The 15348-nt window shown below is 33.0% G+C and overlaps 1 protein-coding gene across 1 annotated transcript in view; it reads right to left on the bottom strand.

Annotated features, from left to right (window-relative positions):
• The window catches only part of LOC110991387, a 142673-nt gene that overhangs the window by 105544 nt on the left and 21781 nt on the right, over positions 1-15348 (bottom strand). The window contains exons 2-4 of the mRNA XM_045628631.1: positions 4466-7152; positions 3446-3548; positions 491-574 (exon numbers count right to left, since the gene is read on the bottom strand). Of these exons, the coding sequence (XP_045484587.1) occupies positions 491-574; positions 3446-3548; positions 4466-7102 (2824 nt within the window). The 5' untranslated portion in view covers positions 7103-7152. The remainder of the gene's footprint in view (positions 1-490; positions 575-3445; positions 3549-4465; positions 7153-15348) is intronic.

A 15348-nucleotide genomic window follows, 5' to 3' on the forward strand; every position in this document is an offset into this window, starting at 1 on the left:
ATAAACAGAAAAAACGGGATGATAGGGGATGACGAAATACACAGCGGGTTAACTGTGAAGTTATGAGTTTGATAGGTGTGGTAAATTGCTTGAAGAAAGTACATAAATAATATTGCTTCTCCCCTTCCTTATTAGAATTTATATAAATAAGAGACTTTTTAGACCCTTCTTTAAAATTACATTTTCCTTGTCAAATTACTTGAATTTTCTAAACTTGAATCTATGCCATAGTATTATGGCATATAATTGCTAGCTTTAATTTTATAGTTTTACTATTGAATTTACTCATAGAATAAACATAATATTCTTTAATTTTATAGTTTTTCTATTGAATTTACTCATAGAATAACATATTTTTTCAACAGCGCTTCCGCATGTTACAATAACATAAGCTAACAACAATGTAGGTTATGTAAGATTACTCCGACGTCGGGATAATTAACGCAACTCATGTAATTTGTAAACGTAATATAGAGAAGCTTAATTTTACCTGGATCATGATGTGCAGCTGGTGACGGCGCTGAGAAGGCACTCGAACAGCCAGGACGTCGCGAGAGGCCGCCTATTTCCGGCACTGAAAAACAAAGAAATTTAAAATAAATTAATTACTACTAGGACTACCCTTAATTTTCCTTATTAAAAGGTATTTACTCTTATTCTAGTGGGAAATCTTTCTATCACTTAGCGAGGTCGATCGTTTAATCCCAACATTAAAAAAAAGATTTATGTTTGTTTCGTGATCATTTGTCAATTTTATAGGTAAAGTGCAGCCGACTGTGTCTGCCACGCCGTCGACTTTTTGGGTCTATGACAAGCCCGTTTCCTCCAGATCCCTTCCATACCCTTCACCGTTCGGGTGAATGTTAAATGCGCTCATAGAAAATGTATCGAGCTCAGGGATGGGTGTCGGACGCTGAAGGATAGTTAGTACCTTACAACGCCAACACAACCTTTTGATCTAAAAATAGAGATTTATATACGAGAGCCTACAATAATATATCTTAATATATATATTTCTTGTGTGCGTGTGTATGTGACTGAACTCCTCCTAAACGACTGGACCGATTTAGACGAAATTTTTTGTGTGTGTTCAAGGGGATCTGGGAATGGTTTAGATTCACAATTTTGTCCGCTGGACAATGTTTTTTTAATTAATTTTCAATTTATTAGTTGTTGTTGATTTTGGAATGTTTTACATTGGATCCGACAGACGGCGCTACCATCGCAGTGTCAAATTTTAAATAATATTCGAATTTTAATTTTAGTCTGTCCCGAAATTTAAAAAAAGTTTTGTTATCATATTGTTATATCGTGTGTGACCATGCGCTGGATCGTTAGATATTGTCATAACATTTGAATAATAATTTTCATCAAAATGGCTTATTAAAAATTGAAATTTTGAAATTAAAGACGTGTAGACAGGACAACGTCTGTCGGATCCGCTAGTAGCCTATAAGTTGCAAATTATATTTATGTTTAAGTTTTATGCTGTATGTAATTAAATTTTATAAAATCTACATAAATCCTTGAACCGTTCACCTCAAAGTACACAATACAATTCCAAGTTATAAGCGTTTGTTTTTTCCGTAAACAGTTTGTCTCATTAAGGTTTCTTTAAGAAGTTTGTGCAATAATTTCACAACTTCTGAGCATTTTATAAATTCAAAGCGGTTGACTTTAATATTTTGTAGCCTCAAAGAAATAGGGAAAAACATGTTTGCGCTTTAAGTATACGAGGTCAAAAAATATCATAATTTACAAGATAAAAAACAAAGTATTTTTTTTATTTAAAATATAGAATAGTTTTATACGTATGCCCACTGCATACAATACAGCTATTAGTAATTTAACGCGTTTAAGGGTAATAAAGCAATTCGGAAGTCACCAGACTTATACCCCATTGGGGGACACCGCCATACAAAAGCCTCAAGCTATCGGCCACTTAGTTTTATAACCAATATGAGCGTCGTGTCAACACGTACAACTAACCACTTATGGGAGGGTGAGCCGTTTAGCGATACAGACCCTTATGTTAACTAACACAAGCACGTAGAGCTACAATATTCAAGTTTTATAACATTAGGGCATTCCTTAATTCCATTCCTTTTTCTAATCCTAATTTAATTTGGATTATTAGGTTTGAACTAGACTAGACGTTTATAGTATCTTTAAAATTGGCGTTTTCAGGTTATTTTTTGACATTATGTACTTTTTTGTTACTTGTGGTTTTCATGTGTTAAATTTAAAAATATTAATTTTTCGTTTATCTTTAGCCTTCTTATGCGGTACACTTTAGAATGAACGGTCGTCATCGCTATGAAGTAGTAGTAGTAGAAGCAGATGTGATGCGTTTCTCGACGTTTCGCCATCATTGCCTATTAGAGGTCATACATTGTGTGAACCTCATATTGCAGAATTGATCAGATCAGTCCAACGCGTAGGTGAAGTTCCGCGTAGTCTAGTGCTTGCCACCTTGACTTTAAGGCGTTCTATGGACTGATCACCACGCCGAGATCACGTATCGGAAGAATTTAAGGAAACGAATTAAATAAATTTAATAATTAATTTATTTAATTTAATTATTAAATTTTTAATTTTTAATATAGAATTTAATTATTTTATATTATTTTATGTACATATCTCGTAATCTTTAGCCTAAATGCGTCATATACACGCATTTAGGCTTTACGTGCTATTTTTATAAATATGTTAAGCTCGCGGCAATAGTATCGACAACTTTTGATATATAATTATTAATAAAATTTCCCTCGAAAGAGAATTCCCTTCCCACAAAAGCAGACTCTCACAAGGGTTGATGGTGAAATTTTCCAACAAAGGATTACAAAAAATGTATGATAACAGCATTCATTGCGAATAAAGAATCGCGAGAATAGAAATAAATATTTTGATATCTCGGCGTTGTCAAACAAAACGATGTGAAAGCTGAGAACTGGTATTAACTCTACGTTACATTCATTTACTCCGTTTTATCTTTGCTAACAGGGTTGGCAAATATACAGCCGCAATGAGCTTTATTGGTGGTACAAATAACATTTAACAATAATGAAGAAAATTGCTTGAATCATGAAAAGTGACGTTGGTCTTATAAACTTTTTAGCAAAACTGATTTCAAATTGCACTAAAAGTTAAAACAATACAGTTTCTTTAAACTGGCCTTTAATAATGTTATAATTAAATGTAATTATTATTTTAAACCTTCTATAGGGGCTTGAAGATTTTCTAAGGCAACATTTTGGAACCGTACAATTAGATTCGTCGATATCATGATCATAAATTTTCCCCGAAGATGTCTTAATGTTTAATATCGGTTCACCGACAGCTGAACAATGCAGATACAAAACTCATTTAACTTTAACAGTGAAAAATACTTAGAGGATTAAATGATACCAGTAGTTTTAAATGTATCAAAACAGAATTGGAATACCTGGATGTGGCGTATGATGAGCGTGCTCTGTTGGCGGCGGCTGCATTGAGGAAAGGGCTGACAATGGCGTGTACCGAGTACCATCTTCTCGAGAACATCCTTCCTGTTAATATATTAGTACATTTATGTTTATTCATCAATTAATTTGTCCTTACAAGTTTTACGTATAAAAAACGCTAGACAATTACAATTCATTACTATTTGAAATAAAACTTAAAAGTATTACTTGAAGTATTGGTTTAGAGCTACACATATTAAATAAGTAGGTCAAGTGAAAACTTTAGCTTTTTTATTGTTCTATTATTTCAGCGTAAGGTATATTTTTAGATCGCCAAAATTATAATAATTTTATATTTTATGAACGAACTTTCATCGGCCAAATTAATCACCTCTTTTAAAAACTAAATTTTTAAAAATATACTTATATAATTTATAGGTATAGGTTATATAAGTATATTTTAAGCGTTAAAATCAAATAAAACCGTGAAATTACTTTCTGCTCATACAAAGGTATAACAAGAAGAGTACGGATATTTAACATGTAAGACAAAACAATTACTGTCAAGGACATGCGTAATATCCTGTAGAATCATTATTTTTACGTTAAATAAGATTGAATCTTAACATAATATGGCGAAGGTTGAAATTGATATTAAAAAGTGAAGGATAAAACGGATAAAGTCCCGAGGCATGTTTACGTCGAACTTACTTCATTACCGGGTATTAATGAGATCCAAAACGCCTACGATCTTTATTACGCTCCAGTGTTAGACTTTATTTGTTTGATTTTAATAGGTACTTATTTACACATTGGAAATAGTTCTACGTTATATTGTATGATATATTCAGATTTGAAATCCGATTAAATAACTAAAAAGAATTTTGATTTACCTGGGCCTATCTTACAAATCACATTTATTTCATACTTTAGCTACTACTTATGTAAATTGTTAACTGTAATTAAAATCATAAAGAACCTTATTCTTTTTGTTGGAGTAAAGGAAAATTGATTGTACTAACCTTTTCACAATTAGCAGTGGCGGTGGTCTGCGTGTGACTTGTAGAGGAAATGCGATATTGCATGCCCGAAACAGTGCAGAAACCTTCATGATGGTGTGTTGCATAAACCCCTGTTATTGTGACATCAGTGTCTTGGTTGACGATAACCTCGACTTTCTGTTTTATATCTGGAAGGACACAGTCCTCAATTTCCTTTTTTGGCTCCTCAGTTTTTACTTCCGACTTCACGCCGGAATCAATTACGTTTTTTGGCTTTTGCGAAAATGATTCGTCGCTGCATGAGTCGGAAGTACTATCATCTTTACTTGATTTCGGAGATCGCTTTTCGTAGCTGGCTGCCAAAATCGCCGTGGCATTTAAGCTGGCCATACGTTTTTGGACTACCATGTCTTTTAAATCCATAACGACTTCGTTTCTGTTACGTTTCTTTTTAATAGGAACGCCAGCTGTCTTTTTCATTTTTGTCGAAGGTTTCTCAGACTCAGATTTTGGTGCAGAAGTTTTAATTGTAGGTTTCTTACGTTCAATATTTTTAGATTTAGACTCCATTTCACTGTCCTCACTAGAAGAAGTAGATGACTTAGGATCCCAGTATTTACCAGCACTTCTAATACCTGGTACTCCCCTTAGTGTTCTTTGTGGTGGACTGTCGTCAGAACTATCAGAACTATCCTTTTCTTTTTCTTTCTTATTTTCATACTCTGATCCAGATGTACTGTCCTGTTTATCAGAATCTTTTGATTTAATTTCTTTCTTTTTGGGAACTGTGATTTTTGAAGTTCCTGGTATTGGCTGTCTTTCAACTGTTCTCATTAAACCTAACTCTACATGGCTCCGACTTTCATTTTCATATAAGCAGTGTACTTTGGCCAAGGCGTTAAGGGAAGCCATTCTATGCTTTTTAGGCCCTGACCACATTGATAATAATTTAAGTCGCCGTTTAGTTGGCTTTTCGTTACCCAATAAGTTAGAAGTATCCTTTAAATCAATCAGCGAATCTTTTGATAGTTCTTTTAATTCTTTAGATGTTTTCTTTTTTAAACTGTCAGTAATGCGTTTATATTTTTTTTGTCTGGGCTTTTTGTTCTTAGGACTACTAGATTCGGAAGAACTCTTAAAATCTTGATCGTCATTTGATTCACTTACACTATCTTCTGATGAGCTGTAATGTTTAGTTTTAGTGCTAAACGCAAACTTTGATGAATCAATTTCTTCATCTGATAGAGTATGTTTCTTCTGTTGTTTTTTACCTTTTTGTGTTTTCTTGGGCGCAGAATCATTCTCAGTTTTAATAGAAGACTCCAGAAATTTGGTGGGGCTAAAAGGTTTTCCAGTGACGCTAGATTTTCTGGCAACCATTTTGTAGGATTTACTGACAATAGGCTTCGGTTCATCATTTATATCAGTTGGATTATTAAGCTCACAAGAGCTGGATTTTTCTTGTATAGGCTGGCTACTTTCTTCAGTCTTCTTGCTAGCTTTTAATTGTTTTACAACTTCTTCAATGGGTCTGTGAGGCGAATACTTCTTTCGTTCTGACTCTCCCTTTTTGTCAATTACTGTCCCTTTGACTCGAGCTATTGGTCGAACACGTCCAACAGTCTTATTTACAGAATTTCTGAAATCAGACAAAATGCTTTTTGGTGAGTCAACTTTCTCTGTGAAAGTATACACATCTATTTCTGGGCCTTGAGCTACGAGCGAACTAGAAGAAGTTTTTTCTTTGATGTCTTCAGTTTTGGTTTCACATTTTAAGGGCAAAAAGCGTTCAGATACCGTTAAATTTCCTTTAGAATTTTTAGAACACTTAACATCAATATCTACTGTTCTAGGAGATCTAGCAGATGTGAAAAATTTAGGCGGCCTGTCAATCTCTGATTTTGGTGTCTTCGGGGAAAGCATTACTGTAGTAGATTTTGGACTAATGCCTTCATTTTTACTCGAATAACCTTCTTGAGTGTCAGATTCTTGTTCTCTTTGAGCTGCCTGATTTTCTGATTTATCCTCTAATTTCTTATCAATAATATATTTTTCTGATTCTGTTGACACGGTTTCATCGCTGAACTCTTCTTTTGGAACTGGTATATTCTCGGAAATTGATTTACCCTTTCCAGCAGAAACTTCAGATTTTGTATTTCCTTTTTTAGCTTTTGCTTTTGTACTTTTGGATACTTTTTTGATGCCATCCGTGCTGCTTGTAGATTCACTATCAAGAACATCTTTAAAAGGTTGTTTTCCCTTTGGAAGAGTCATAACTTTCTTTGCAGGATTAGACGATTTCGTTAAAGGTAGGTTTTTGGTGAGGGTCTTAGTTGAGTTTAAATTTTTCGTCTCTTTTGACTCCTTCTTGTTTTTCTTAAGGGGCGTTTCATTTCTAACTGTATGTGGTTTCGTAACAGTTTTTGTACTTTCGTTAGATGATGAGGGATTGTCTTGATGAGATTTATTTCCGTCTTCCTTTTTATCAGTGTCGTCATTTTTATTATTTTTGGGATTTTTTACTGATTTTTGAAGCGCTTTAACCTTTTTTGGCGAGGCCACTTTCTTTTTGGTTCGTTTTTTGACGTTTTTTGATTTTACAGATGTTTTAATAGATGCTCCCTTCTTTGCAACAATTTTCGAGGCTTGCGACCGCATTGTCCTCAGCAATCATGTGAACTTCCGACATTGACAGCAGATTTTACTTCCTGCAACAAAAATAAGGTATTGTTTTATATATATATTATGACTATATCTATATTATATTAGAAATGAAGAATTTGAAATACGGTATAAAGAAGACAAATAAAATTTGTATTTCTTCATTGATTTTTCACATATACAGTTCGTTCAAATATCACAAACTATTTAGAAGTAGTTCAGTCAGCACATATAAAAGTTCAAATTAAAAATAGTTCTTAAGAATTAAAGTACGTTCTAAAGAGACTTAAATGAAGAAGGATGATTTGTTTGCGCAATAATTAAGCAGCGAGTCTGCCTTTTGTCAAGTTAATCTAATAATACGGCAGCTGAAAGCAGATTATGAGGGTCACCTTATACTGGTTGGGCTTGGCAAGTAGTTTGTACTTTATTAATTGTTTTGATCTTAGAGCGCTGCAGGAAGTTGTTATTTTTCATAGAAAGCGTTAAAAATATTTAAGAACCTAATTAAAAACCCAAAGAAAATTTTATCATGGAACCCTGGAGAAAGTGAGTTATTATATTTTATTTAACGTTTAACGGTATCGAAATAATAAATTATTGATAGATACAAATTAAAAGAACCGAATTATTTACAAAATACAAAGTATTTTAACTTCCTAAAACTCGAGCTTCGGTAAGTTAGTAAAGCGGAACACCGAACAGTGTTAAATCCTCTCTCAGTTGATCTTTTTGCTCGTTATTTCAACATTCTCGAGGAATTTGTGATTTACACCGATTTTTGCTTAGCAAATTTACCGGTTATTTTAACGTGAATCGATAAACATTTTACGCAAAGCCCAGTACACATATTATTTTATTTAGTTTTTTTATCAAACTAGCTTTAGTAAAAGCCCCAGACGCAGTGGAGTAAATATACAATGATGATGCAGCCAAAGAATGTATTGCATCAGATATAATTCGTTATTGTAAGCGTAATTCGTTCTGTATAATAAAATTAATTTAGTTTGAATAAAATGTTGTGTAGTGTTTTGTTAATTGCTTTTAGCTTTCAGCACTCATTCGTAACACTTAAAACACAATTTAATTATTTCTAAGTTCATCAACCCGTACCTACCCGAATTGTAACATAATTTATCAAACGAATCGAAGTAGTCACAGATATCTAAAGATAACTCACAGACGATAAAAAGGGACAATGTAAAAACCACATCGGCTGATTGCACATTAAGTATTGCTAACTCTATACAATCGTAAATCTTCTATCTTATCCATTATATTTAAAGGAATTTATATCTTATAAACTAAACTTAAGGCTCATAATCGCGTATATGAATATACCACCCACATAGCATTAACAAGCGTTTACAAACACGCTGAACGCTGTTTGTGTTGGTACTTAGTACATTTTATTTACTTATTTTCATAGACGGTATATTGATATTTAAAAGGGTAATGTAATCTTAAAACATATCAAAAAATCACAAAGGTTAAATTTAAATAGAAAAGAGCAGTGTTGGCCTTGTGGTTACAGTGTGCGACTAACTCTATTTCCTGAGGTCGTAGGTTCGATCACCGGCGAACCAGTGGAGTTCTCTATGTGCGAATTTAACATTTGCTCGGACGGTAAATAAAAACATCGTGAGGAAACCGACATGTCTTAGACCCAAAAACTCGACGACGTATGTCAGGTACTGGAGGTTGATCACCTACTTCCCGATTAGATCGGAAAGTACGATGAAACAGATTCAGAAATCTGAGGCCCAGAACTAAAGAGGTTTTGGCGCAACTGATTTTTTTTAAATTGTAATACTGTATCATCGAAAATTTGTGATTGTAATGGTGATAAAAAATCTATATTTAATACATTGTCTACTATTAATTGAATAAAATACAAAAATTATACACTTGTCTAAAATCTACTAGTGTCTCTTCTTTCTTTAGTCGCGTCCTGAAGCCGTGTTGTTTTGCACAACCTTCTGTCTTCGGTAAGCTTTCGCCTGTCTTATACTAAAGCCTAAAAGGACTAAGTTGGTCGGTCCACCGAGTCAGTGTCTTTTTACTTATGACTTTCATTGAAGAGTTTTTACTCTACAAATACTTTTATGAACTAATTTAACTAAGTACATTATCAATTAATAATTAATATAATTAATTAGTATCTATATATATAAAAGAAAGTCGTGTTAGTTACACCACTTATAACTCAAGAACGAAAGAACAGATTTGAGTGAAAATTGGTATGGAGGTAGCTTAGAGCCAGGAGACGGACATAGGATACTTTTTATCCCGTTCGACAGCGTTCCCGTGGGACTTGACATGAAACGTCAGTCACTATAAAAAGTGGTATAACAAATAAGAATCAGACTTGGAATAATAAAACGCAAATGATAGCTATGTAATTGACGTATAATGACAGCTATGTAATGACGTATATATGACAATTTGATATTTGTAAGAAATCAATATTCAAAATATTTCTATTAAATAAATACGTTTAATTATTTTTACAATTTACAATCTATATATATAAAAGAAAGTCGTGTTAGTTACACCACTTATAACTCAAGAACGAAAGAACAGATTTGAGTGAAAATTGGTATGGAGGTAGCTTAGAGCCAGGAGACGGACATAGGATACTTTTTATCCCGTTCGACAGCGTTCCCGTGGGACTTGACATGAAACGTCAGTCACTATAAAAAGTGGTATAACAAATAAGAATCAGACTTGGAATAATAAAACGCAAATGATAGCTATGTAATTGACGTATAATGACAGCTATGTAATGACGTATATATGACAATTTGATATTTGTAAGAAATCAATATTCAAAATATTTCTATTAAATAAATACGTTTAATTATTTTTACAATTTACAATCTATATATATAAAAGAAAGTCGTGTTAGTTACACCACTTATAACTCAAGAACGAAAGAACAGATTTGAGTGAAAATTGGTATGGAGGTAGCTTAGAGCCAGGAGACGGACATAGGATACTTTTTATCCCGTTCGACAGCGTTCCCGTGGGACTTGACATGAAACGTCAGTCACTATAAAAAGTGGTATAACAAATAAGAATCAGACTTGGAATAATAAAACGCAAATGATAGCTATGTAATTGACGTATAATGACAGCTATGTAATGACGTATATATGACAATTTGATATTTGTAAGAAATCAATATTCAAAATATTTCTATTAAATAAATACGTTTAATTATTTTTACAATTTACAATTTAATTATAATGATAGTGCTATTGCCCATTCGTATAAACAGTGAAGAGAACTATAAAACTCGGTATTGTCGTATGTATACAGTTCATCCAAAGAATGATGAATGTTTCTATTTGTTGTTGTTGTCGAATGACGCATTTAATCGAGTATTGGAACGGGAACGTGAATATGATCACCAGGAATTAGATTTAGTAGTTCAAACGAATGTACCCCTGTTGAAATACCAACAAAAGGAAGTTTATGATACTTTAATGAAGGCAAACGATGATGAAAATGGTGGTTTATATTTCCTAGATGCCCTTGGTGGAACTGGCAAGACATTCCTCATGTCATTAGTTTTAGCAACTGTTCGGGCGAGATCCAACATAGCGGTTGCAGTTGCTTCTTCTGAAATAGCAGCCACATTGTAAGAAGGATGCCGTACGGCTCATTCAGAATTAAAATTACCGTTAAATCTTCAAACTATTGGAGAACCAACGTGTAATATTGCAAAACACTCAGCAATGGCCAAAGTTTTAGCGGCATCGAAAATCATCATCTGGGACGAATGCACAATGGCGCATAAACGTGCATTGAAAGCACTTAACCGAACATTAAAAGATTTACGCAATGAATCGAGATGTTTTGGAGGAGCAATGATTTTACTGTCTGGCGATTTCCGCCAAATACTGCCAGTAATTCCAAGATCTACGGCTGTCGACGAAATAAACGCTTGCCTCAAATCGTCAAATCTATGGCGCTATGTGACGAAACTGCAGCTGACAACAAACATGAGAGTTACATTGCTTACTGATAAAAAAGAAGAAAAAGAATAAAGATGTAGATGACCTGAACTACATAATGGTATGCGTTTGGTGGTTAGAAAATTGAAGAACAATGTAATTTACGCTACGATAATGATAGGAAAATTCAAAGGTGAGGAAGTTCTTATTCCGAGGATCCCGATGATCCCAACCGATATGCCGTTTGAATTTAAAAGACTTCAATTTCCGATACGTCTTGCATTTGCCATGACCATCAACAAATCACAAGGCCAATCCTTAAAAGTTTGTGGTTTAAATCTAGAACATTCATGTTTTTCCCATGGTCAATTATACGTGGCATGTTCACGGGTCGGAAGACCATCAGCGTTGTTTGTTTTTGCGCCTGATAATAAAACAAAAAATGAAAAAATGTGTATCACAAGGTACTTAAGTGAAGAGCAACCTATGTACTAAAATACAGAAATAATAATGAATGATTAATGTAGGTATTTAATTTTTTTGTATATTTTCCAATAAAAAAACCCAAACTGCTTATTTATTGCCATTAAGGCGGAACAAAGTTCGCCGGGTCAGCTAGTAATTAATAGACTAAGCCGTAATCTTAGTGTCCAATTAAATTATCCCTAATGTAATGTTACAAATATATGTGTCTCTAAAAACAATGTAATCTATCTCCTAATTTAATGCCGGATTAAGTAGTTACTTAATATGAAATATAAATATAATAAACAAAGTTTTTAGTACTACTGAACCCGTTAATAGCTAATAAACGACTTCGAGTCGTAATCCTATAAAATGTATGCGTACATCAAAAACGTCGAAATTTCTACTAAGTATTCATGTCAAAAGCATCAAGTGCTTTCCGAAGATAATACGACACGCCGAATTTTACGTCAAACTTTTCCTATCACATCGTTGGTGACTCCATTCGTCAAAGGTTTATAGGCTACGGGCGCCAGATTTGAGTAAAATTTAGGTAGACAGTCAATTTATTTATTAAAGTTCACCACATCGTACATAATGCTATATCTACAGTATATATAACAAGCTTACAATTATGGTACTTAAATATAAATGTTACAAAAATTAAAGGAAAATAAAACTTTCTAGCAAAACAGCAGAATACTGAATAACCGAATATGTTAAGCTCTAGATAAGTAGTATTTATTCAGTTATATTCGCGAAAAATTTGAATGAGAGGTGCCGCCTAGGTTGTTTTATTAAACGTTTTATATTTTAAACGATAAAAAATCATATTATTCAGCATTTTTAATATTTTTAACGTTCCGGAGGCTCACCTGATGTTAAGTGGTACCGCCGCCCATGGACGCGTATGAAGGCTATAATTTGCCTTAAGAGTAAAATATAATAACCACCATCTAATTTCACACAATCACATCAATTGGATTCATAATTTTAAACATAGAAGGATGCGACAAAAGAAGAGGAATACTGCTCTTTTAAGTAAGTACATAGTCCGTCTAAAAGTTTACTTCCGGGTTCATTTCATCAAAACATGCGTAATGTCTTTACGAACATCATATGAAATGATACTCATAGAGAGAAAGATTAAATCTCATAACAACTAATTCCTCGATGGCTCATGATTGTCAATGAGCTGAACACAGAATGTGATACTATCTTTTGTTTTCAATAGGTAACGCTTATCTGTGAGTTTAATATTTAAGCAAAATATGCGCATATAATAAATGAATACATTTGAATCTCAGAGAGCAGATTGTGTGTAGTGATAGTGAAGTACTAATCACTCAAGAAAATCTAGCATGTTGCTCATTATATATTATGTTTATTCAACGCTAAATCTTGTTTCGAGAGAAGGCAGTCTTGTAGGACGTGTCACGTTTAATAATACGCAGTGAAGTTTTGTGTTTTGACAAAATATGAATTTAAAATTGTAATGTTTACGTCAAGTTTTGACAAGATTTGACAGTTCGACAAGCGTGTAAAATTTGAATACTTCATACAAAAATGAAGTTGAATATGTAGCTATGAAACTTAATATAATATATAAACAAGAATGTTAATATCGATCTTGAAACCCGTACAAATACACTAGCTACCGCAAAACTATTACATATAACAAACCTCATACTTTATGTTTAACACAGCAAAACTCTACAAATTTATAAACCATTTTTAGGGTTGACTCCATGTCGACCTCCATCCATGTATTATTATTATTTGTCTCTGACTTGCGTAACATGTATTTGATAAGGCGTTCTGTTACGTCTATGCACTATAAATTATGAATAACATTGCAAATAATTAGAAACAAGTTCATTTGACAAATGACGGTTGCTTTTAATATTACCAACAAACAGTAGTTTTTATATAAACGACTCTTAAATGCGATCTCTATACTATTTGAGAACACGTATAAATTATGCTTCGTATTTAAAAATAGAAACTAACAGTATGAGATATCAATGCAGATTCAAAATAGTTATGTTTTCTACAAACCTTTGAAAAATACTTTTCCCGTTCCACATTTAAAAACATGCCAACGCAAATGTTTTAACATGACAACCCTACATACCCAAACAATTGCAGAAAACCTACATTTGCGGAAAACGAGCGATATTATTGTACAACTCAAGACAATAAGAGAATTTGTCGAAAAGAAAATTAAGTGAAACATTTTATTTACTTCTTTGATATGATTTGGTTTTCGTGTTTATTCAATTTGTTTTGATCGGAATGTGCACAGGTAGCTAGCGTCAATTGTTAAATAATGTTTTCCAACACAATTTATCAAATGCTTCAACTGCTTATCTCAGGAAGTATATTCTGAATATCAGCTAGTGTCTGGAACTAGCCTGATAACTGATTGCTACTTAAATCAGTTTATTAATAAAATAATAGTATACAAACAGATTTACATAAAAACGCTATATTTTACGAACAATCAACATTTATTAATTTAAAGTATCTTAAATTGACTTAACATATATTTCAATAATAAATAGATATTAACAAATACTAGAAACAGAGAAAAAAAACTCAAACAAGCTCCAAAAATTGAAATTAAAGAATAAAATATAGGTAAGCAAGGACAGCCTTAAAACGCCATCAATTTTTGGTTATGGTTAAAATTTTACGATAAATTATCAAAATTATTGTAAATTACGATTGTATAATTACGATATCCCAGGAAAACATTAAATTCTTAAATAATAGGTTATTTTCCAACACGTTTATAACTTTAACTAGCAATGTATCTAATCTTTAGAATTAGACGACAAAGGTAAATGGTTCAGTAGAAATAATCCAAGCTAATTTGCTTGCATACTTAAATAAAAATATGAAATTGACTCATTATTTAAAAAGGTTTTTATCACATTATGGTAGGGGAGCCCACGATGCTAAATGGGGATTTACTCGAGCGTCGTGGAGACCTATTGGGTTGCAAAGCTTAGATGATAAGAAGAAAAAAATGTTATATGATATATACCTTTTCATCGGTGGGGAAAGCGGCTATAGATGTTTAAATATGTAAAAAAAAACTGTTTGGACATACTCGAGCGCGTCAGATATTGATAGCATCAATGTCCTACGTATTTTTAATAATGTACGTATGTTAATCTGATCATTTGCATGATGGGGGTGGTTGTACGTAAGGGTTAAAAATGAAAAAAAAAAAAATTTAATCGAGCGCGTCAGGTTTTCTAAGGGGGTGTTAAGTGCACCAAAAAAAAAGCTCTCATTCAATAATCTGACGATTTCGATCTGACGCAAACTCGCAGCCATTATTATAATGTGCAAAAAAAATTCGCCATTTTGAAATACTCGAGCGCGTCAGATTAAGATATATATGGTTCAGATTTATATTCTAAACGTACTGTCTCATAATCTGACGATTATCTAGAGGGATTTGCCTGATCTGACAAAAAAAATATTAGAAAAACGGTTCACCCTAAAGGCCATCCCTGCAATTCCATTCCTGGGCGCTTAAAATTGTACTTATGAGCTCGCTGAGTTCAAAGAAATAATATTTCTATGCGTTTGAGTTCTCCCAGCTCGAAAGTCTGATAGAAGTTTCATAGAACACTATTTTTGAAATTTTCAAACCCCAATAACTTTTGAATGGATCAAGCAATTTTCCCGCGGTTGACGGCGATCGACGCATTTTTTAAGCTCTAATTATTTAATTTCATCAAAAACGATAATCCGATATGAAATGTCGAAGTTATGTGATAGAAACACTTTTTTCGGTTTTTTTCG

The sequence above is a fragment of the Pieris rapae genome, chromosome 6 (assembly GCF_905147795.1).
Source record: "Pieris rapae chromosome 6, ilPieRapa1.1, whole genome shotgun sequence".
Lineage (NCBI taxonomy): Eukaryota > Metazoa > Arthropoda > Insecta > Lepidoptera > Pieridae > Pieris > Pieris rapae.